Below are 21,237 nucleotides of genomic sequence, written 5' to 3' on the forward strand. Positions count from 1 at the left end.
CAACCTGTCAAGTTGGTATTGCCCCTTAATGCCCACAAAGTATTACGATTGTAGGTATACCGTGTGTGTGGATGGTCCTGCATCCGACCAGGATTCCTGGTACTGGGCGCGGGTCCGGCGCGGACGGGCGTAGACGGGTTTGCTCGTCCGCTGTGCTTCCTGGGCCTGGGAGTCATTTTATGCAGGGTTGGAACTAGTTTTGTTATATCATTTTATGCAGGGTTGGAACTAGTTTTGTTAGTATTATTTTCAGACGAGGCCAGTTTGTAGACGAGGCCAGTTAGTAGAGATGCTATGGCAGTTTTTATGTGCTTGAAGGCTGTAGCGAGAGATTTAGATTGCAAACGCATTAAATGAAGATGTTGCTTGAAGGACACTTGTCTGTCAAGTAGCAAGCCCAAGTACTTGTATTGTCATACCACCTCCTCTTTATCCTTTCCCATGTGCCACCGGTTGATGCACAGTGATGGCTTCCCCTGGATCATTATTTTGGAATTCTTAAAGTTAATTTCCATTGCATTTATGTTGCAGTATGAGGCTTTGGCATTTAGAAGCATCCAGAGCCCGAATTTTGTGTGGCACTGTGCTCTTGTATACTGACTCCAGATGTCGTGCCCAGAATGATTTATCCTCTTTGTAGATGACCGATGAAATACCATTTGGGCCTGGTGCTCCTTCTCGCTGGCTTTTAGAGTACTGGCCTCCGATCAATGCTGTCCGGATCTTCCAAGGGCTTGAAGACAGGGTTCCATTTATGAAATTTTGAGGTTCGAGTTGGACCGTAACTTGCTGATCTGAGGCCTTGTCCAGGAGCGATATACACCCCAGATAGTCGAAATGCTTAGAGAAGTATTCTGTGGCATCATTATTTCACTATTTTGTCATTTTAATGCAAATTAATACTGTCTGGGCAAATAAGTCACTGCGTTATTACCAATTTAACAAAATAAAACAGGAATCAGTGCTTAAAAGGTGCCCACTAAATGCCTGAAAACGGTGAGCCATTGCTTGGCACCATGCATGGAACTTTTTTTTTTATTGTAGTAATTTTTGATCCATTTGAGCTAAAAAAACAAATGTGGGTTGCAATGGGCAAAATATGCCACAGATTGTGGACATATGGCAAGTGTGGTACTTCTGTTACAATGCAGAAGACAGTGCAGGTGCAGGATTGCATAATTCAAGTGGCACTTATTGCATTGTGATAGGGGTCCTCTTGTTATACAGAAGACAGTGAGATTTAAGACCAGAATATTACCTGGCAGTGCTTGGACTTGAAGAGTATGAATTCTTGTTGGCATGGGGCTGCCTTGCCAGGGCCATGGCTTAGGTAATCACAGACTCAGGGAACGAAGTCTGCAACTCGACTCTTACTCTGCGCTTGCATGTCTCCATGTTTACATGGGTGCAGATTTACAACCTTCAAGAAATCACAAAGATTTTCAGAACTAAGTCTTGAAAACTGTGTCATTGAAGGTTGCCACGTGTACTTCTGGAAAACATTTTGAATTCACATTTGTGAAAATTAAGAGACACTTCTGCAAACATAAATCTCCATGTCGTGTAGCTCCCACTAATCTAGAGGACCTGCACGTTTGTTGGATAACATAAACTTTGGGCGAGGTGCCTAGACTGATTCCAGGCAACCCCCACAGGATATGTTGGCCGAGAGCCTAGCTAGCTCACAATGCCACCATAATCCCCCCAAACTTGTTTTTTAGCTTCATGTTTTATTGGGTACTGTCTCTGGGGTTGAGGAGCTGATTTTAATGGGCTTTCGTGATGAGGTGACTCATCATCCCACCCAACATGATTGCCGCATAGTGCAGGAGCTAACGCCCACTCCTGCGTGTATGAATGTTTAACTGATTCTGGAACGAGGTCAGAGAAAGCAGGTAAAATTACTGTTTCTCCCAGTGGGCATTCCATTACGAACTCCAGTGGCCAATCATTTTCATCCAAAAGAATGTCGTAACCATATGTCAGGTTCTCCCAAAAGAGAGCCTTGATGTTGCTGGGTATGTACCCCTCCATTTAGAGCGGTATTTTGTATAAACGATGTGGGACACTTACCCTAGTATCCGGTGTTTTCACTGTGATAAGCTCATTCAGCACTACTACCACCAGATAATCCATTAGGTCCTGGTGAGCTATTGTGACATCTGCCGCACTGTCCAGCATCGTCACTGCCCACTCCCGGTTCAGAAGTAGAGTCCTGAGTAGCCTGAGCAGGTCTTATTTTAATCCCTGCTACCTTCTTCTTTTTGAATTAGAGTTTAGGAGTCTTTTGTTTGTCCTCTAAGGATGTAGGCTGACATGCAATGTGTTTTCCTTTTTGGCTTCATGCGCTCTACCGATCTGCGCTCTGACTATCCACCTCTCTCCGAGCGTGTATCGGATGAATCCAGAAAGGAATGAGAGGAAGGTGTATCAGTATCCTGATACCTATCAGGCTTTCTAATATTATCACTGTTTCACAAATTGTATTTTTTCTCAGTAGTTTCCTGTTGAGGAGACCCACCTGTGATTGTGTTTTCTTTTGTTTATTGTCCCATTTCCTCTTAGAAGAATCGGGTGCTTACTTAGAGTTATCCTTCTCTGAATTACTCTTAACCTGCATGATGTCCGCGTCGTCAATATAACCGCCACTCTGGCGCACTGACGTCGGTACTTTTCACGACTTTCCACGCCAGAAGTGCGAAGCCATGAAGCGACTGACCATGGTGTGTTAAACAAATGAACAGCTAGGGCCCTGAAGGGGAAGATCCCTGACACTTAAAACCAATTCCGCAGTTTGGGAGGATGGGTGGGTCAGTAAGGAATCTGCGGCTAGAACATGTCTCTACCAGATAAGGTGTTATCAAAGGTAAGTAACTTGTCATCTGATAGAGACATCTAGCCCCAGATTCCTTACCTTTGAACAGATACCCAAACAATATCAGCTCCAGAGGAGGGACTGCAGAACGTCTTAGACCAGAAAATACTGAAAAACAGAGCGACCAAACATGCCTTCTCTGGGAATCCAGGAAAGAGTATCTGGTGAACATGTGCAGAGATGCCCAAGTAGCAGCTTGGCAGATATCGGAAACTGGAACACCACGCTGAAGAGCTGTGGTGACCGCTTTTGCCCTGGTGGAATGGGCCCTAAGCCCTTCAGGGAGATTCTTCTTCGCTAAGGCATAACATATTTTTATACAGAGGATAACCCATCTGAATATAGTCCTCTTCTGGCCAGCACAGCCTTTTTTGCACCCACATATCCTATAAAGAGTTGGTCGTCCACCCGGAACTCTCTGGTTCAATAGAGGTAGAACAATAAAGCTCTTTTTGGGTACAGACAATGGAGACGCTTCTCTTCCTTGGAAGGGTGCATGGGTGCATAGAAAATGGTCAGGGTAACCGACCGTCCCAGATGAAAAGGTGTTACCACCTTAGGCAGAAAAGATGCTCTAGTCCGGAGTACCACTTTGTCCGGAAAGACATTCAGATAAGGAGACTGTGAAGACAGTGCCTGCAGTTCACTTACTCTCCTGGCAGAGGTTATTGCCATCTAAAAAGTTGTCTTGATTGTGAGAAACTGCAGAGGGCAGTTATGCAGCGGCTCAAATGGTGCACACATCAGAAAGGTGAGAATAAAGTTAAGGTCCCACTGTGGCATAATAAAAGGTGAAGTAGGAAACAAGTGTGTTAACCCTTCAAGAATCTCTGCTCCAGAGAAGATTTGAAAAGAGAGGGCTGATCAGGTAGCCAAAGAAAAGAAGAAAGGGCCGAAAGGTAGCCCCTCAATGTGCCCAGATCAGAGCCCTGCTGGGCCAAAGAAAGTATAAACAGAAGGACTTAAGATAAGGTAGCAGATAATGGGTCAATGGACCGGTCTGTACAATATTTACAAAATCTGTTCCATCGGCAGGCATATACCGATTTCGTGGAGGGACGCCTGGCTGGAAAAATAACCTCGCAGACTCCGGGAGGGAAGTCGAAGGCTGTCAACTGTTGCCGCTCAATCACCACGCAAGGAGGCGGAAAGTGGACATTTCGGTGGAGAACCCTCCCCTGCTGCTGCTGCAACAGAAGATTCTCCCAAAAGGGCAGCCTGACCGGAGGATCAATGCTCATGTCTAGAATCTCGAGATACTAAACTCTCCATGCCCAGTCCGGAGCCACAATAATAACTTGTGCCTGGTCACTCCTGATCTTCTTGAGCACTCTGGGGAGGAGTGGTATGAGCGGAAAGGCGTATAGGAGGCCTGAGCGCCACTCGTAGCATCGCCGAGCGACAGCCGCCTTGGAAACTCCAACAAGCAAAACTACTAACATTGCGCGTTCTCTTCGGAGGCAAACAGATCCAACCAAGGCTCTCCCCACTGCTGAAACAGACCTTGCGTTACCTCCGGATGGAGACGCTATTCGTGATCGGCAACGCACCTTCAGCTGAGCTGGTCCACCCCGGCGTTCAGGGAACCGGCCAGGTGTTGAACTAGCAGGAAAATGCCCTTGTGTTCCAGCCAAGTCCAGAGACAAAGGGTCTCTTGGCAAAGAGTGCACAACACCACTCCGCCCTGTTTGTTGCAGTACCACATGGCGGTAGTGTTGTCCATGAATACCTGTACGAGGCTTCCCTTTATTGACAGTAAAAAAGCTTTCAGTGCCAAACCAATCGCCTGAAGCTCCAACAGATTGATATGGAGCCTGGCTTCCGCTGGAGACCAGAGTCATCTGATCTCCATCTCCCCCAGATAGCCACCCCATCCCAGAAGGGACGCATCTGTCTCTACTGTGAGATCGGGGTGGGGAAGGCAGAGGAGTCTGCCCTTGAACCAATCACAGTCTGTTAGCCACCACTGTAGGTCTCTCGCAGTGCCCTCTGAAATCTGACCAAGGTTGGTGGGATTTCCTCAATGCTGCGTCCATTGAAACTTCAGGTCCCAGTGCAGGGCCTGCATGTGCCACTGTGCATGGGTCACTAGCAGGATGCAGGAGGCCATGAGACCCAACAGCCTCAGAGTCATTCACACCGAAATCCAGGATAGTGGCTGGAACATCGGTATCATAGCCTGAACATCCTGGACTCGCTGTTTGGGAGGACCGGCCCAAAGCTGCACCGTGTCCAGAACCACTCCAATGACAAGGAGCGTCTGAGAGAGAAGCAGGTGTGACTTTGGCTTGTTGATAGTGAACCCCAGCGAATGCAGGAGGTTCGCTGTACCCTGGAGGAGGGAAACAACTGCTTGGGGCAAGCCCGCCTCCAACAACCAGTTGTTGAGATAAGGGAAGACTGGAAACCCTGAACTCAGCAGATGGGCTGCAACCTCCCCCATCACCTTTGTGAACACCTGAGGGGCGCTGGTGAGGCCAAAGGGGAGCACGGCAAATTGAAAGTGCTTGTGACACACAGTAAACTGCAGGTAGAGACGATGGGCAGGCAGGATGGGAATATGAAAGTAGGCATCCTGACCTGAGCAAGGGCGAGCATCTTGAATTACTCCTTTTTGAGGAAGTGATTGAGGGCTCGGTCTGAGGTCTAGTATAGGACAAAGGCCTCCGTCCTTCTTGGGGACCAGAAAGTAGAGGGAATAGCAACCAGTGCCTACTTCGGGCTTGGGAACCCTCTCTATAGCTCCCTTGGCCAAGAGAGTTTTGCTGCCTCGCGGAGCAAAGCAAGGTGATCCACCACCCGCTGATAGTACATTGGAGGCATAGATGGAGGAGCCTTGAAGGGAAGAGAGTAGCCCCTTTGGACTATTTGTAACACCCACCTGTCCAATTTAATGTTTTACCAGTGGTGGAGATGATGGCGTATTCTGCCACCAACTGGCCCAGAATGATCCTGGGGGATCAGACTAAGAAGGTTTTGCGGTGGAGGAGGGCATGGTGGCTTGGCTTGAATTCTGGTTTCCTGACCCATGAGGCCGGGGCAAGTCGCATCCATGGCCCCGCAGAGGTTGCTGAACTCGGGTGGCCTACTGGACGTAATAGGGTTGGCGCAGCTGGTAGCACCTTCCGTAGCCACGAAATGAGCAAAAGGTGGATGGAGCCCTGGGTCGGTGGTGAGGCCCAAAGACTTGGCCGTGGCCCACGAGTCTTTAAAGCGCTCAAGGGCAGTATCCGCCTTGTCTCTGAAGGGACAGGAGCTATTAACGGGCAAGTCCATGAGATGAGCCTGGACATACCCTGAAAAACCAAATGTCTCAACCAGATGTGACTATGAACGGCCACCGTCATGGAAATTGCTCTACCTAGCGAGTCCAAGCCACATCTGATGGCAAACTTACCTGCGTCCCTCTTGTCTGAGATAGCTTGGGAGAGTAGAGCCCGGTCCTCCTCCGAGACTCTGGGCAGCACCTGCGCTACCGTAGCCCATAGGGAATGGGAATAACGGCCCAACAGGCATGTGGTGTTCACCGACCCCAATGCCAGACTGGTGGAAGAAATGTTTTTCTTGCTGAAGTTCTTCAGTCTCTTGGATTCCCTGTTCGTGAGTGCAGAAGGGAATGTGCCACGAGAAGTGGAAGCTTGGACTACCAAGCTTTGGGAGGTGGGGTGGGTGGTGAGGAAAAGTGGGTCGCCCAGTGCAGGCGGGCGATCATCCTATTCACAGGAGCCCCTGTGCTGGGTTTGGACCAAGTCCTCAGGAGGACGTCTGTTAAGGCCTCATTAAAGGGCAGTAGGGGGTCAGAACTCGAGACCCCGGCCTGCAGAACCTCTGCCAAGACATTAGTCTTGACCACAACTGTCAGAAGCTGCAAGTTGAGGACCTCCGCAGTCCTACGCACCACCATGGCAAAGATTCCCCCTGGTCCGTAGCCAGGTTAGGAGGGGAAAGCATGCCAGTCTGGGGACGTGTCCAGGCCACTGGCATCACCCAGTTCCTCGTACCAGTCCAGATCATGTTTTTCTGGGATTTCTAAGGGATCCTGCTCCCTCTCTCAATTCTCTTTCTCTATCCCTAACCCTTCAGTATAGGGTAGGGTGAATGGCATGGAGCCGTACGGCTCTGTTGGCGCCGGTCTCAGTGTCGGAGGACACCGACCCGCTCCATGTCGTCAGGAATAAGGATCGGGGAGGCAGCGCCAGCGTTGCCAAGAACCTCGGCACCAGACACAACGCCGAGGAAGGTCGCTGTGGACTGGCATCAGTCCGGACCCGGGAACGGGTCCACTTGGAGTCCGTGGTGCCGGCATGGGAACCATGGGGGTCCCTCTATCCTGTGAGACTGTGGGATCCGAAGGCACGCGGGCATGGTCAGGCTGCCCAAATATGGCACACATGGCTTCAAAAGATTCCTTCATCTGGGCGGGGGTCGCTCCCAGCCCTGGAAAGGGAGGGAAACTCTGAACCGGCCTCTGCGCCAGCAACGCGTAACGGGGCCTCGAACGCCGATGTTCCTCTGCTGCGTCGCAAGATGGGTGGGGCGAAGTCGAAGAACGCTTTGAGTTCTTGTGTTTCTTGTGGTGCCTCTTACCGGACTTCAATGAAGAGGATTTTGATTCCCTGGAGTGGTGCTCGGACCTACCTCTCGACCGAGTCCTGGACCGGGATCGAGACTAACCAGGCGACCTCCGCGGTGTGGGACGCCAGGCTGCGAGAAGCTTTAAGAACCCCTCTCTTAATGCCTTCGGTGCCCTGGCCCAGCAGTCGGAGCACAACTTGGAGTCGTGGTCGCATTCCAGGCACCAAAGAAAAACAAAATGGGGCTGCGTGACCGACACGGAACGCTGAAAGGAGCTGCACGGCTTGAACCCCGAAGTCACGTGGAGTCGACCGCCAAAGCCCACCGGTGCGCAGGGATACTGCTAAGAAAAATCTTCCAGATCAAGCCTGATGCCTGGAAGTTCAAAGGTAAGGAATCTGCTGTAAAATGTTTCTATCAGACAGTTTGCTACATTTACATTTTATCAATTTTTCCTGTAAACATGCACAATTACTCAATGTGTGGTTTGTCCAACAAAAGCCATATACTGAAATGAGCCCAAATGGGGATGTGGCAGGGTGGGATTCCATCAGATGCATAATAAGCTCGAGACCTAGGGGCATATGTATGTAATTTACATTTTGCGATTCTCAAATAGCGATTTTTAAGGAATCGCTATTTGAGAATTGCAAAATGGAATATATGTAATAAATCGCAATTATTTTGCGAATCTCTAAAATTCCTTAATTGCGACTCGCAAATTGCGAATCACAATTAAGGAATGAGAGTCCCATTCATTCCTATGGGCCAAGAGGCCCATAGGAAAGAATGGGAATACATTCTCAAATTGAGATTTTCTATGAGAAAATCGCAATTTGATATTCGCAATTCCAAGGGTGCCAGGGTGTCCAAAGGACACCTGTTGCACCCCTGGAATGTGCATGTAAGTACATGTGGCGCACAGACGTGCCCTACGGGCAGGTCTGTGCGCCACATGGCACTTTGAATTTTTTTTAAAAATGCATTTTAACAGGAAATCGCAAAATACCATCTACTTGGAGTAGGCGGTATTTTGCGATACCTTGAGCCAAAATCGCAATTTGCAAGGCACCCCTACACCGCATTTAAGGAATCGCAAAATTGCGATTTCTTAAATGCTTGAGCAAAATAAGGAATCACAATTTTTGTGATTCCTTATTTTGCTATGTGGCCCATACATACCAAAACGCCATTTGCGATTCGCAAACGCAGGAATTCCGCGAATTCCGGCGTTTGCGAATCGCAAACGGCTTCCTACATATGCCCCCATATGATGCTGTGGTGGTGCTGAGTGATGCTGTGGTTGCGCTGAGTGATGCAGTGGTTGCGTGGAAAGTAAAGTGTGCCATACTGCGATTTCTACAATAGTTAATTGTGGATGCGTTAACAATTGATGTGTGCACTGATGGCTGGTGGTGTGTGTGCCTGTAGAAATGGTGCACTGATGGCTGGTGGTGTGTGTGCCTGGTGGAAGTGTGCACTGACGGTTGGTGGTGTGTGTGCCTGGTGGAAGTGTGCACTGACGGCTGGTATTGTGTGTGTTTGGTGAAAGTGTGCACTGACAGCTGGTGGTATGTGCCTGGCTAAAGCGTGTACTGACGGCTGGTGGTGTGTGTGCCTGGTGCTCGCTTCAAGTGTGTGCTTTTAACGAGCCACAAAGAACACTCCGGGGGGAGGGTGGATTACAGGGCCTCAGCAAAATGTAATTCAAATGTACTTTATTAGTCATAGCAAGTCAACTGGGACAATTCCAAGAACACGCACTAGTCAATATTACTTATTTATGTATGCGATTTTATATAGTGCCTGCACTACCAGAGGCATCAGAGCGCTCTAGATTGGAGCGAGGAGTGCTACATGAGAAGGTTTAAAGTAACAAGGTAGTAAGGAACCACATTTATGGCTACTACGGTTATTCGAGGTGAGAGTTACATATTTACAGATTACAAATTTAGGTGGCACGTAGCCTGCCCCAAGGGGAGAACCACCATGACTGACAGACGCCCCTGCTAGGATGCTATTCAGCAACGGAAACCGAGCTTAGTAGAGTTTGGGGTCAATTTGCGGCTAGGCGTAGAGTTAAGTGTGAACTTGATTTAATTTCAGCAAGGCTCGTCAGACTTCAGCGTAAGTGCTCCCAGCCCTCACGTTGATAAGGAAGCGTGGAACTGGAAATTACAGAGATTTGCCCAGTGTCAGACACTTTAGGTGAAGGGAGGGGAGCGCCAGGATTCGGCGGCTGGTGCCCTGGCTCCAAACTTTGAAACTGCAGGGCACCGCACCATCTCTGGAAAGAGATGCGTTTGGAGCGAATCGCGCCCCCCCCCCTCCCCCCGTTCTTCTTTAATGTTTACTGACGATCCCCCGCTGAGGAGACTGGCATAAGGCGTGTCCCACCCAGTCGACCCGCCATGGGAAGTATGTTTATCAGGCAGTGTCTGTTCAGCGACCGGCACTGGAAGTTCACAGGAGGTGCGGAGGGCGCGGGCGAGCTTTGCCAAGATTCCCTGGAGACTGCCCGAGAAGGAGTGACTGTCAGTGGGCTTGGAGCAGATTTGACATTAGGTTTGGGTGTGCTCCTGTTCCAGTATTTGAAATGGAAATACAGAAGTTTAGGTACTCACTGTCCCAGAATACCCGCGGGATACTGCGAAGTGACGGTAATATTCCCCTGCATCTCTGCTGAGAAGGGCAGGTGCTCCCCCTTCATAAGTAAAGTGCAGAAACTCTGTATCCAACTGTACCTGCCCATTTAAAGTGCACATCGGCTCCGAGCAGGAGCCGCTGCTTGGGGTGCACCCCGTGCAAACCATGCAGACTTTGGTGCCCCCACCCCCGACCGCAAAAATACACAGATCCTAAGCTATGAAGAGGAGCAGAGAATAGGACAACTGAAAGGGCAGATCTCGGGTAAATACATCGCAGATATGCCCACAGGAGACAGACCTGAGGTCAGATGCACAGGACAGGGCAACTGCGGCGAGCCGACAGAGAAGGAAGGAGGGCAGCCACATTGGGCATGAGGGCACATACAACGGGAGTGATACAGCATGGTGGCGAGGGCACCCTCATGGTATAGGGAAGAGGGTAGCATCAGGAGTTGCAACAAAAGCTGAAAGGGCACAGGAATGGAAGCATAGAAATCCTATGACAGACCAGGGGGCAGTTTCGGGCGAGGAAAGGGGCAGCCTTGGGCGCCACCCTGAAGTTGCTGCTGATACCATGTGCCGTGCCAGGGCGCCTGCTGCCAGAGAGCTCCCGAGTCACAGGTGAGGAGTTTGCCAACTACGCACACTGTTGCATGCACTGATAGGGAAGGGCTCACCCACGCCACGGGCCTCTACATGAACACTTTCACCCTTAAACTACAGATGCATCCTGTGCCCGTGCACCCCTTAGCTTGGCAGAGGCACAGTTAGCACTGCAGGGGCACTGTTGGCAGTACAGGGGTAGACGACGTCCCATGTCACCGGTTCTCTGCTGCAACAGAGCATCAAGCAAAATCACAACAAGGGGGCTGCCCACCCCCCAGCACCCAGATCTGTCCCATCCGCAGCTCTCCTTACCTGTGTAAGTCTCGCCTTCCCGCACCGCAGTCACAAGTCCAAGCAAAGTCCCGAGGATGGCAGCGAGCGCCCGCGCCATGGTTTGCCGCCGCCAGTCTGGCGGCGGCGGGAGTCGCCCCTGCACCCCGTTGTTCCAGCCGCGCGTCCTCCCGATGCTCCGGCTCCCTTCCGGCTGCCCGCGTGCCCCCCGCACAACTCCTTGCTCCGCCAGCAACTCTTTCCCCGCGCGCTCGTCTCGCGCTCCAGCAGCCTCCAAGCTCAGGCGGCCGCGCCGCTGACGTCAGCCGCGCGCGAGCTCTTCTACCACACCGGGCCACTAGAGGGCGCGTGACTGCAAGAACTGCTGAAGGCTGGGCGGGCTCCCGCTGGATGCAGAGCGCGCGCAGCTCTAACTGTACAGGAGGCGCAGGCGCAGCGTTAGGCGAGCCCGGGAGCTTCGTCAGTGTTACAGGGGTGTCGGAACAATGCTCGATTTCCTGTATTCAAGCACAATTTAAAACGAGTCAGAAAGAGCACGGTGAGTGGGAGGGAGGGGGGGTTGTATCTGTGTAGAGGGCGCGTGACTGCAAGAACTGCTGAAGGCTGGGCGGGCTCCCGCTGGATGCAGAGCGCGCGCAGCTCTAACTGTACACGAGGCGCAGCGTTAGGGGAGCCCGGGGGCTCCGTCAGTGTTACAGGGGTGTCGGAACAATGCTCGATTTCCTGTATTCAAGCACAATTTAAAACGAGGCAGAAAGAGCACGGTGAGTGGGAGGGAGGGGGGGTTGTATCTGTGTAGAGGGCGCGTGACTGCAAGAACTGCTGAAGGCTGGGCGGGCTCCCGCTGGATGCAGAGCGCGCGCAGCTCTAACTGTACAGGAGGCGCAGCGTTAGGGGAGCCCGGGGGCTTCGTCAGTGTTACAGGGGGGTCGGAACAATGCTCGATTTCCTGCAGTTCTGCAAACCTTCAGAACAGTATTCAAGCACAATTTAAAACGAGGCAGAAAGAGCACGGTGAGTGGGAGGGGGGGGGTTGTATCTGTGTGTGTTCGCGCCCGTGAGTGGTAGGTGTGCGTGCGTGGCTGTGTGTGGGGGGGGCATGTGCGTGTGTGATTGTATGTGCCTGCGTCTGTGTGGGTGCCTGCCTGCGTGTGTGCCTGACTGCGTGTTTAGGTGAGAATCAGAGGCAGGGGATGTGCACGGCGCCGGCTGGGCGTGCGCGCACACGAGGTCCAATCTCCGGCAGGAGAAGCTCGTGACAGTCTGCTGTCTACATTCCCCCAAAAGTGATTACATTAGTTGTCTCGCATAGACAGCAAAAGCTTTGCTTTTGCTTTCGTCTAGCGAGACCTAAAAAGGGGAAAGGGTAGATCTGGAAGAGGGGTCAAGATGGAGGGAGGGGGTTATGAAGGAAAGAACCGAGTTAAACTTGTGTGGAGAAGTAAAGAGACAAGTAAAAGAGTGTGAAAGAGAAGAGAAGATAGGCATGAACCAAAGGGGGAAAGGCAGTGAAGGAAATGTGGAGACAATCTTACCGCCTGGTCCACCTCAATGGTGTACATCCCATAGTTTTGCCTCACGCTGTAATGTCGTATCACATTCACACTGAAACACAAAGCAAGAGGATTGCATCTGGGTGGTGGTATTTTAGAATTGAAGACATTCAAACTATAGAAACCTAAGCATGAGTTACGAAAAGCACTATATAAAAGTTTTACCAAGGGCTGAGAATAAACAAAAATACAACATTGTGTTGTGGGGGCCTATACCAGGTCCTTTCAACTAGTCAGTCACTAGGAACATGCTCAGCCTGCCTGCAGGATTACAAAGGGAAGTGAATCAATTCTCTCCAAATACTGTTTATCAGGAGATGGTACTGGTCTCAAAGTTATCTATTTTCATAGATAAAGATCCCAAGGGGACATATTGGAACCACTGGAGGAAACTTCTAAGCAGAAGGCAGGTCCTCTTGCAACTCCCACTCCTTCAGTGCCAGGTATCAGGTACAACCGAAGACCACAAGGAGAGACAGCAGGTTCACAGACCAGAGGCAGGCCTAGAGACCACCTATCCCCCCACTTCCTCACCGTGAAAGACGACAATGAGAATCATAGAGGCACTCATGATACACCGTGAGGTCCATAGAAACCCCTAGGGGCATATCAGGGGACAATAGATAGAACCTCCTGGAGGAAGATGTGGTCCAAAGGGAAGCCTCTGCAGCAGATATCCCTAGAACCTCCAGGTAAACATCAGGCCCATGGGGATCGCTAGCAGAGAGAAGGGCTCACAGAGAGCTTCCAGAACAGATTTTGGAACCTACAGAGATACTAAGAGTCCTCCTCTCTCTTGCCCCAGTGAGGACATTAAGACTCACAGAGACACCCGTGGGCAAGCATCATGAACCATAAACCCCCCTGGGAGAATTTGCAGGTCTGGTAGTGATATTCTGGTGGCAGACACTAGTACCTGTTCCTGCCAGAAGCCCACTCAAAAGATGAACCTGCGCAGAATTCCCCTTGGAACTCCCCTGGGGGCCAATGACAGATCAGTGTGACAATGGCAGCACCACACAACCCCACTTATACCACCAGCATCATTGGGAAGCCTCACTCTGATCCACTTTGCCATGTTTGAAAATAGATTGTAGCCTTCACCACACAATATGGTCGCTGTGTGTGGTGATGGGAGACAAACACAGTAGAAAGTGGCAGGACTTTAGGCGTGTTCCATGCCATACTTTGAGCACTTCTCAGACATTGGTTTGTGTAACCCCCACAGTGGGAGTGAGCTGTTGCTAGGAGACTGCAGATCGCCTCACTTCACTCCCAAGGTGCTGACAGATCTTACACCACAACCCGGCACAAGCCTGGACATGTGCAGATTTCACCCTCCGTGTGGACATAGTGAGCATCAACAGGGATCACGACAGGGTTAATTTCACAACATAAACACAGGCAGGCAGCAACTATATCTCATCAAGGACAGTGACAATGAGCTGGCCACACCTGGCCCCACCCTATGGGCTCTAGTAGGGAGGCAGGCAACCTTAACTTGGCCACGGCTACTTCAACCCACCCCATCATGCCCAGTGGTGAACAGCATGGCAAGCCTCAGTCCCACATTTATCCCTCACTAATGTAAGTCCAATTGAACCACTTACCCATTCAATTTCTGGCAGGTGGATACAGAAATGCCGTTACCGTCCTGCCTTGGGCGTAAGAGGAGGTTGCCGCCCTCAGGATGATTTTTCAACATCTCCTCAGCTTCCATGCGTGACACCTTGTAGAAGCAGCTGGAATGAGAGGATAGGAAATGTAATGCGTTTACAACAGAAGCAGCTGAAGAGAGTGGGAAGAACATGTGAGGAGTTTACACCACATGCTGCTGAGTAGAGTGGGTGGAACATGTGATGAATTTACACCAGATGCAGCTCCACAGAGTGTGCAGAACATGGGATGGGTGTACACCAGAAGCAGATGAACAGAATGAGCAGAATATCTGATGAGCTTACACCAGAAGCAGCTGAACAGAGTGAGCAGAACATGCGTTGAGCTTACACCAGAAGCAGCTGAAGAGGGTGGATGGAACATGTCATGAATTTACACCTGAATCTTTCTAACTTGTAGTGGAATCATGTTGGGGCAGTTGAGAAAAGAAACTCTGAAAGGGAATTGTAATGCACTTTAGTGATCATAGAGTTCAATCATAGAGTCACTAATGGGGGTCAGAGCTCAAGTGGTTGACTCTGTAGGGATAAAAGATGGTGGGGCAGCGGATGCGCCAATGGCACGTCAAATGCACGCCTATCTTCGCTCGTCTGCACTCGAACAGGAACAGGGGCCATGGATCCTGCCTCATCAGCCCCCAATATAAGAATGTATCCCAGAGACTCTGATGAAGTTAAGAGCAGACCCAAGAGAGGGCTGTAGTCACACAATGGAGTAGTCTGAGGGGGATCCCATATGTAAGTACTGTGATTTCGTGTTGTCAGTTGAAGTGCCAGCCAGTACATCTCTACAAAAATTAGGAGGAAATATGTACTTGTTGAACTGCAGGTTTCTCCCATGTCATAAGCTGGATATCTTTTCCGTTTTGGAAGATGCTGAACTAAATGTACTTTTCCTCACAGAGACCCGCCTTCATGGGGAATCGGGGCCCAACATTGTTCAAGCCCTTCCCCAGACTATTATATAATATGTAAGGATAGAGAAAAGAAAAAGGTGAAGGTCTGGTCATTATTTTGAAGGCGTGTTTTATCTGTCAAAACTGACTCAACTGCAATCCCAGAGTGGGAAAGTCTTAAGTTTGCTATTTTGATGTCTTATACATCCACTTTTGCAAGGATATTAGTTAATAGGCCCCCAGGTCCTCATGGTCAATTCATTCAGTCTTTCCCAGAAACTCTCTCAAATCTGGCCACTAAATATAGTTATTTTACGACATTGGGGATATAAACCTGCATTTAGAAGATGTGAGTGAGTGCCAAGCAGTAAGCTTTAGGCATGACCTACCAGCGATCCAACTGGAACAAAGGGTCCAGGCCCGACATATATAGAAGTCCATCTTTTTGACCCTGCATTACCAACAATCCCCTATTACAGGTTTTGGAGCCGGTACCACTCTCTTGGACAGACCATAATCTGATCCCTATAATTCTTGAGGTACCCGGACTTATACCTCCTCAGAGATGGAAAGGAGTTAAAGACAGGCTATGGTCTAAGTTAAATCGGGATAGCTGGAGAAACATTTTAAGGTCATCGTCACTTTGTTTAAATTTAGATCCTCAAAATGTTAAGAATGTGATTACGGAATGGTTGATTGAATCTTTAGATCAAACTATCCTCAATAGGATCATAATCCAAAAATCTAAAATGAATCAGCTTAATTGTACTCTCCATACCTCAGAACACCAAAGAAAGGGTGTAAAATTGCAGATAGGCCATGGAGGAAGGATTCTGATGAAAATAAAAAGTTAGTGTACCGGGAGAAAGTAAGGAACTACCACACTGAAATTCAGCAAGCCTAGGATTTCTTCTTTGAAACTAAAATCAACAATGCAGCAAATTCCCAAAGAGATATATTCAGAATTGCTAAGTCCCTGTTGTGGCCTAATAGGATTACCTATGTAGCTGAACCATCCACTGAAAGGTGTAATGCTCTGGCTGAGCATTTAAATTCTAAAATCCTAAACATCTACCAATCATTCCAAAAGGAAGGTAAAAGTAAGAATTCCACTCCACTAAAAATGTGTAAGAATGGATGCTAGCCCTCCCTTTCTCAATTTCCCCAATGTCCTCCTCTTCCTTTAGAGGAGTGTACAGTCCTTTTTCAGAAAATCAAATCAGGATCCCCTCTTGATCCGGCACCAATGAGAAATCTTGCGTTAAAGCTGGAAATTATTTACCCATTTTTGTTAGAATCGGTCAATGGAAACAAGCGATGGTCAGAGCTGACCTAAGGAAACCAAATCGTGTTCCATGCTGTCTGGATAATTTGTGTCCTATATCCTTGCTCCCTGGTTTAAGCAAAGTGGCGGAAAAGTCTGTGAATAGATGTCTGTCAAAGTTTCTCAAAGATAACTTAATCTTACACCAGACACAAACAGGCTTTCGTCCCAAGCACAGTACAGAGACCAGCTTTCTGGCAGTAGTGAGAGAGGCAAAAAAGAGATTGGATCAGGGGGCAACAGTGGCTATTGTAATCCTGGATCTCAGTGCGGCCTTTGATACTGTTGAACACTCCATACTTTTAGATGGAATGAGTCGCGCCGGTCTCACATGGAAAGCCTTGGAATGTGTGGGTTCCTTTTTAAAAGAACAAACATTCGGGCGTGGCTGGCAGCCTAAGATGGTGGCAGCTTAGAGGGCGAGCTCCGCGGTTGAAGCGGCCTCCAGATCTATCCGAGCACTAATCCGGAGCAGAATTGCACTTTGCGGGCAGGGACTGCAGTCCGGGACCGGGCGGCACACCCGACAGCAAACAGAAGGAAAATCCGACTGCGGGAAGTCAAGATATCCGACTCGCCCGCTCTGGCCTGGGGAGGACGCGGGAGCCGGGGGCCCGCCTGGCGAGACGAGGCCGACAGGAAGTGCCGCGGAATCGGCGTGGAAGGGCCGGAAGTGAGCGCCCACAGCGGAACACCGAGAACGCGAGTGGTGAGCGGCTCGGAGTGACCGGAGACACATCTGTGGCCCGCAGGAGGGAGTGAGCCGCGCATTGACTGAAGCCCGGTGAGTGAACGGGCAAACTAGGCATCGGTCCGGACCCGTCCCGTCAGGACCCAGGGCAGCCATCTTGCCTCCCGAGCATCGGAGGATCCAGGCAGCGGCCCCGCCGGGGGTCGGACTCGACGTTGCAAACAACCGGCGACCAGCGGGGGACCTGACACGGGGGACACCAGGGTCCTATGGGGGAATACGAGGGCGGCCATTGGGGAACTGGAAACGTGGTCGAACGGCTAAGGCGGCACCCCACCCTGACGGGCTGCGCCGACCATCCAGGGCGCGCACACCCTCAAACATCCAACTGGGACTGAGAGCGGCGGGACCGCGGACAACACGGAAGAGGCTCCTGATTTATTGCCGGTCCGCTTAGAGACGCGGCCTGCGGTGGAGAGGCGTCAGGTACCAAAGAGGACAGAGGGTCAGCTGGAAACGCACACCACCCAGTCTCGGAGCGAAGTACGCTCCCTCAGGGACACAGATCTGCGCCGGACCACACGGTAGAGCAACCCCAACAGCTAACCTCGCCGAAGGACCCGGAAGCAGGGTCATTGAACATAGCTCCTTTGGCCGGCCGCACCTCAAGGCCGCAGTCACGACAGTGGGCACACGCCGGGGCTCCAACTGGGGACATATATCTTCCTGATTGCTCTGCTCACAGGGTCCGCCTGGGAGTGAATACGGAGGAAATGGCGGGCAAAGGTCTGAAGGGCGGCAATGCACAGTCGCGTCTTGAGAGGTATGCGTTTGAAAGACCGGCCGCCTCCCCACCGGATGCCAAAGCACAGGCGAGCAAGCCGGCCGACCAAAAGGGGGACAAAAAAGCAACCCTTGATGACGTTATGCGAGCCCTGACGCAAGTTCAGGCTACGGTGGGTTCAATCTCAGCGGAAATAACCCTGATAAGAGCTGACTTCCACAAGATGTCCGAAAAAGTATCATCAATGGAGGTGGTGACCAAATCTCTGGTAGAGGACGTCTCAGACCTCCAGATCAGTGTGGAGCGGATCTCGAACGAAAACAGAGACCTACGTGCGAAGCTGGACGAACAGGAAGGGCGCTCAAGGCGGAACAACATCCGCATTATAGGGGTTCCGGAGTCGGAGGACACAAGAGCAATGGACCTCTACGTGGAAAACCTGATTGAACAAGAACTCAAACCCAAGGGCCTATCCGCTTTCTTTTCTGTGGAAAGAGCACACCGGATCCCAGGAGGCAGACCAAAGCAAGGCGCGGCACCACGGCCGATCATTGCCCGTCTCTTCAATTTCAGGGACAGAGATGCGATCCTACAAGCGGCTAGAAACTCACCTCCAGTTAGGATCCAAAACTCGACTCTGGCGTTCTTTCCAGACTACACGGCGGAGGTCGCACGTCGAAGAAGGACATTCTTTGAAGTTAAAAAGGAACTGAGGGCTAGAGAACTCCCTTATGCCATGTTGTTTCCGGCCAAGTTGAGAGTGGTGGCAGACAACAAAACTTGGTTCTTCGACACGTCTGAGGCTGCACACGACTGGCTAGAAGGATGGAGACAAGCGGACCCACCTCGCCGCTCCACACGCCCAAATAAACACCGTGCAAATGGACCCCGTGCGGGCTCGCAGGCGTCAGGAGGGGACCTGGATCCGCACTCACCACTGAGCGAGGCACATGACACTGAGAATAACGATGAACAATGAAATCCCGGACTTAGTAACGTAGGCCAAATGTACTGCTGATTGGACTGGTCGTCAAGGACACCGGGCGGAGGTCCTCCGCGGACATGGAGGGAGGCCGCCGACTCCGGAGAGTCCCTCACCCCGACGAGCAAGTACTTTGTTTGGGTTTCGGGTTAGGCACTCTGCTATGTTGGGGGGGCGGGCAGTTCTGGGTCCGTCAAGCAGGGGGGCAGGGAGGGGGGAAGTTGGGGATGGGGGGGGTTCGGTTCTTTTGATTTGTTTTACAGGTGAAGATTGGTACCACGAGATGCACACATTGCACAGGGCATGCGCAGGCCAGGGCCCTGCACCTCACTCCATACGAAACATGGGTTTTCTCTACCACGGAAACAATGACACACAATACACGGTCTGGCATAGGGAGGGGGGATCCTGAGACGGGACCTGTGGAGCCACTACAGCTTATGTCCTGGAACGTTAGAGGCCTGGGAGACAAGGTAAAGCGAGGGCTGGTATTACACAGTATAAAGAGGTTCGGCCCGGCTCTGGTCCTACTGCAAGAAACACACCTCACAGGCTCAGCCACACATGCCTTAGATAGGAAAGGCTACCGGATGATTGCCCACTCGGAGTTCACGAAGGGGTCCCGGGGGACAGGAATACTAATGCATCGATCCTCCAAATTTATACTCCAGTCCACGAAGGTGGACTCACAGGGGCGCTTCGCAGCGGCACTGGGGCAGTGGGAGGGGAGGCGGCTGAATGTGGTCTCGGTATACATTCCACCGGCACTGCACACGATAGCTTTCCCAGAATTGGGTACATTTCTGTTGGAACTCCCGGAGGGGGACCTCATAATAGGGGGGGATTTCAACGCAGTGGCACACAATACGCTAGACAGGTTTCCGTCACGAACACAGACACCAGGGCCCTCCCGGCTGCATGATTTCCTGGAAGCGCAGGGCCTGATAGACCTTTGGAGGCACATACACCCAACGGACCGTCACTACACTTATCACTCAGCGGTCCACGACAGTCTGTCGCGGATCGATTATTTTCTTACCCCGGGGCAGGGGCTCCTCACTGTCGACAATGTACAGATCAAACCAAGGGGCATCTCGGACCATTCCCCGTTGACGCTGACCCTCTCCAACCCAGAGCGGACACAAAAGCGCATATACCCGATATTCCCAGGCTACCTCAGGGTCCCGCAGGTGACCAAAGCTCTTAAAACAGCGACAAGATGTTACCTCGCAGAAAACACTGGCTCGGTCTCCTCCCCGTCGACCCTCTGGGAAGCATATAAAACGGTACTCCGAGGTCAGGCAATCTCCACTATAACGAATTACAAACACACTCAGAAAGTGGAACTGCAAGACCTGGAGGACAGACTTGCTGAGGCGAACGAGCTTCATGCTGCTGACCCGACCGGGGAAACGCTCCATACACTTCAACTGTGTCAGAAACGCCATGCTGATCTTCTGAGACGTAGAGTGATTGACAACATAGCAGCCACTACGAATAGGATATACGAGGTGGGGGATAAGGCAAGTAAGCTCCTAGCTTGGCTAGAAAAAAAAAGGGAGGGGCAGAAGAATATCGTACAGCTGAAGGATGGGGAAGGGGCGCTGCACACCCGCCCTGCCCAGATAGTAGAACTCCTGGCCGACCATTTCCAGACGGTGTATACCTCCGAGATTGAGGTTACACGGGAGATGGCGGAAGTGGCGCTTGTGGGGGTACCCACCCGAACCCTGCTCCCAGATAATGCCGAGGACCTAGAGGCAGACCTGACGGCTGAGGAGGTGCAGGCAGCTATCACGGCACTACGTCCAGGGAAAGCTGTGGGACCTAACGGAATCCCGATTGAGTGGTATAAGACCATGTCGGAATCGCTCTCGACCCCGTTACTAAACATGTATATAGATAGCTTGGAACGAGGACACCTGCCGCCAGATCAGTGCATGGCCACTATTGTGGCGATCCCGAAACCTGGCAAGCCCCCTGAGGATTGCGGTTCTTATAGACCGATCTCCCTCCTCAATGCTGAAAGCAAAATCCTGGCCAAATTATTGGCAACCAGGCTGTTGCCTCACCTTAGTCACCTTATCCATCCAGACCAATCGGGATTTATGCCGCACAGAAGTACGGCGCTGAATCTCAGGCGCCTACACGGTGTTATGGCGAGGGCCCCGTTGTTAAAAACTGATGCAGCAATCCTCTCGTTGGACGCAAAGATGGCGTTCGACTTGGTGGAATGGAGGTACCTCTTTGCAGTCCTACAACATATGGGCTTTGGCCCAAAATTCATAGCATGGATCAGGCTCCTATATAGTGCTCCCACGGCGCGAGTAACGGCT

General features: G+C 51.1%; 1 protein-coding gene across 2 annotated transcripts in view; it reads right to left on the reverse strand.

The window, feature by feature from the left end:
• The window catches only part of STAP2 (signal transducing adaptor family member 2), a 338,860-nt gene that overhangs the window by 126,368 nt on the left and 191,255 nt on the right, over positions 1-21,237 (reverse strand). For both annotated transcript variants that reach the window (XM_078670196.1, XM_078670195.1), the window contains exons 6-7: positions 14,159-14,290; positions 12,531-12,600 (exon numbers count right to left, since the gene is read on the reverse strand). In XM_078670196.1, the coding sequence (XP_078526322.1) occupies positions 12,531-12,600; positions 14,159-14,290 (202 nt within the window). The remainder of the gene's footprint in view (positions 1-12,530; positions 12,601-14,158; positions 14,291-21,237) is intronic.

The sequence above is a fragment of the Lissotriton helveticus genome, chromosome 12 (assembly GCF_964261635.1).
Source record: "Lissotriton helveticus chromosome 12, aLisHel1.1, whole genome shotgun sequence".
NCBI classification, from domain to species: domain Eukaryota; kingdom Metazoa; phylum Chordata; class Amphibia; order Caudata; family Salamandridae; genus Lissotriton; species Lissotriton helveticus.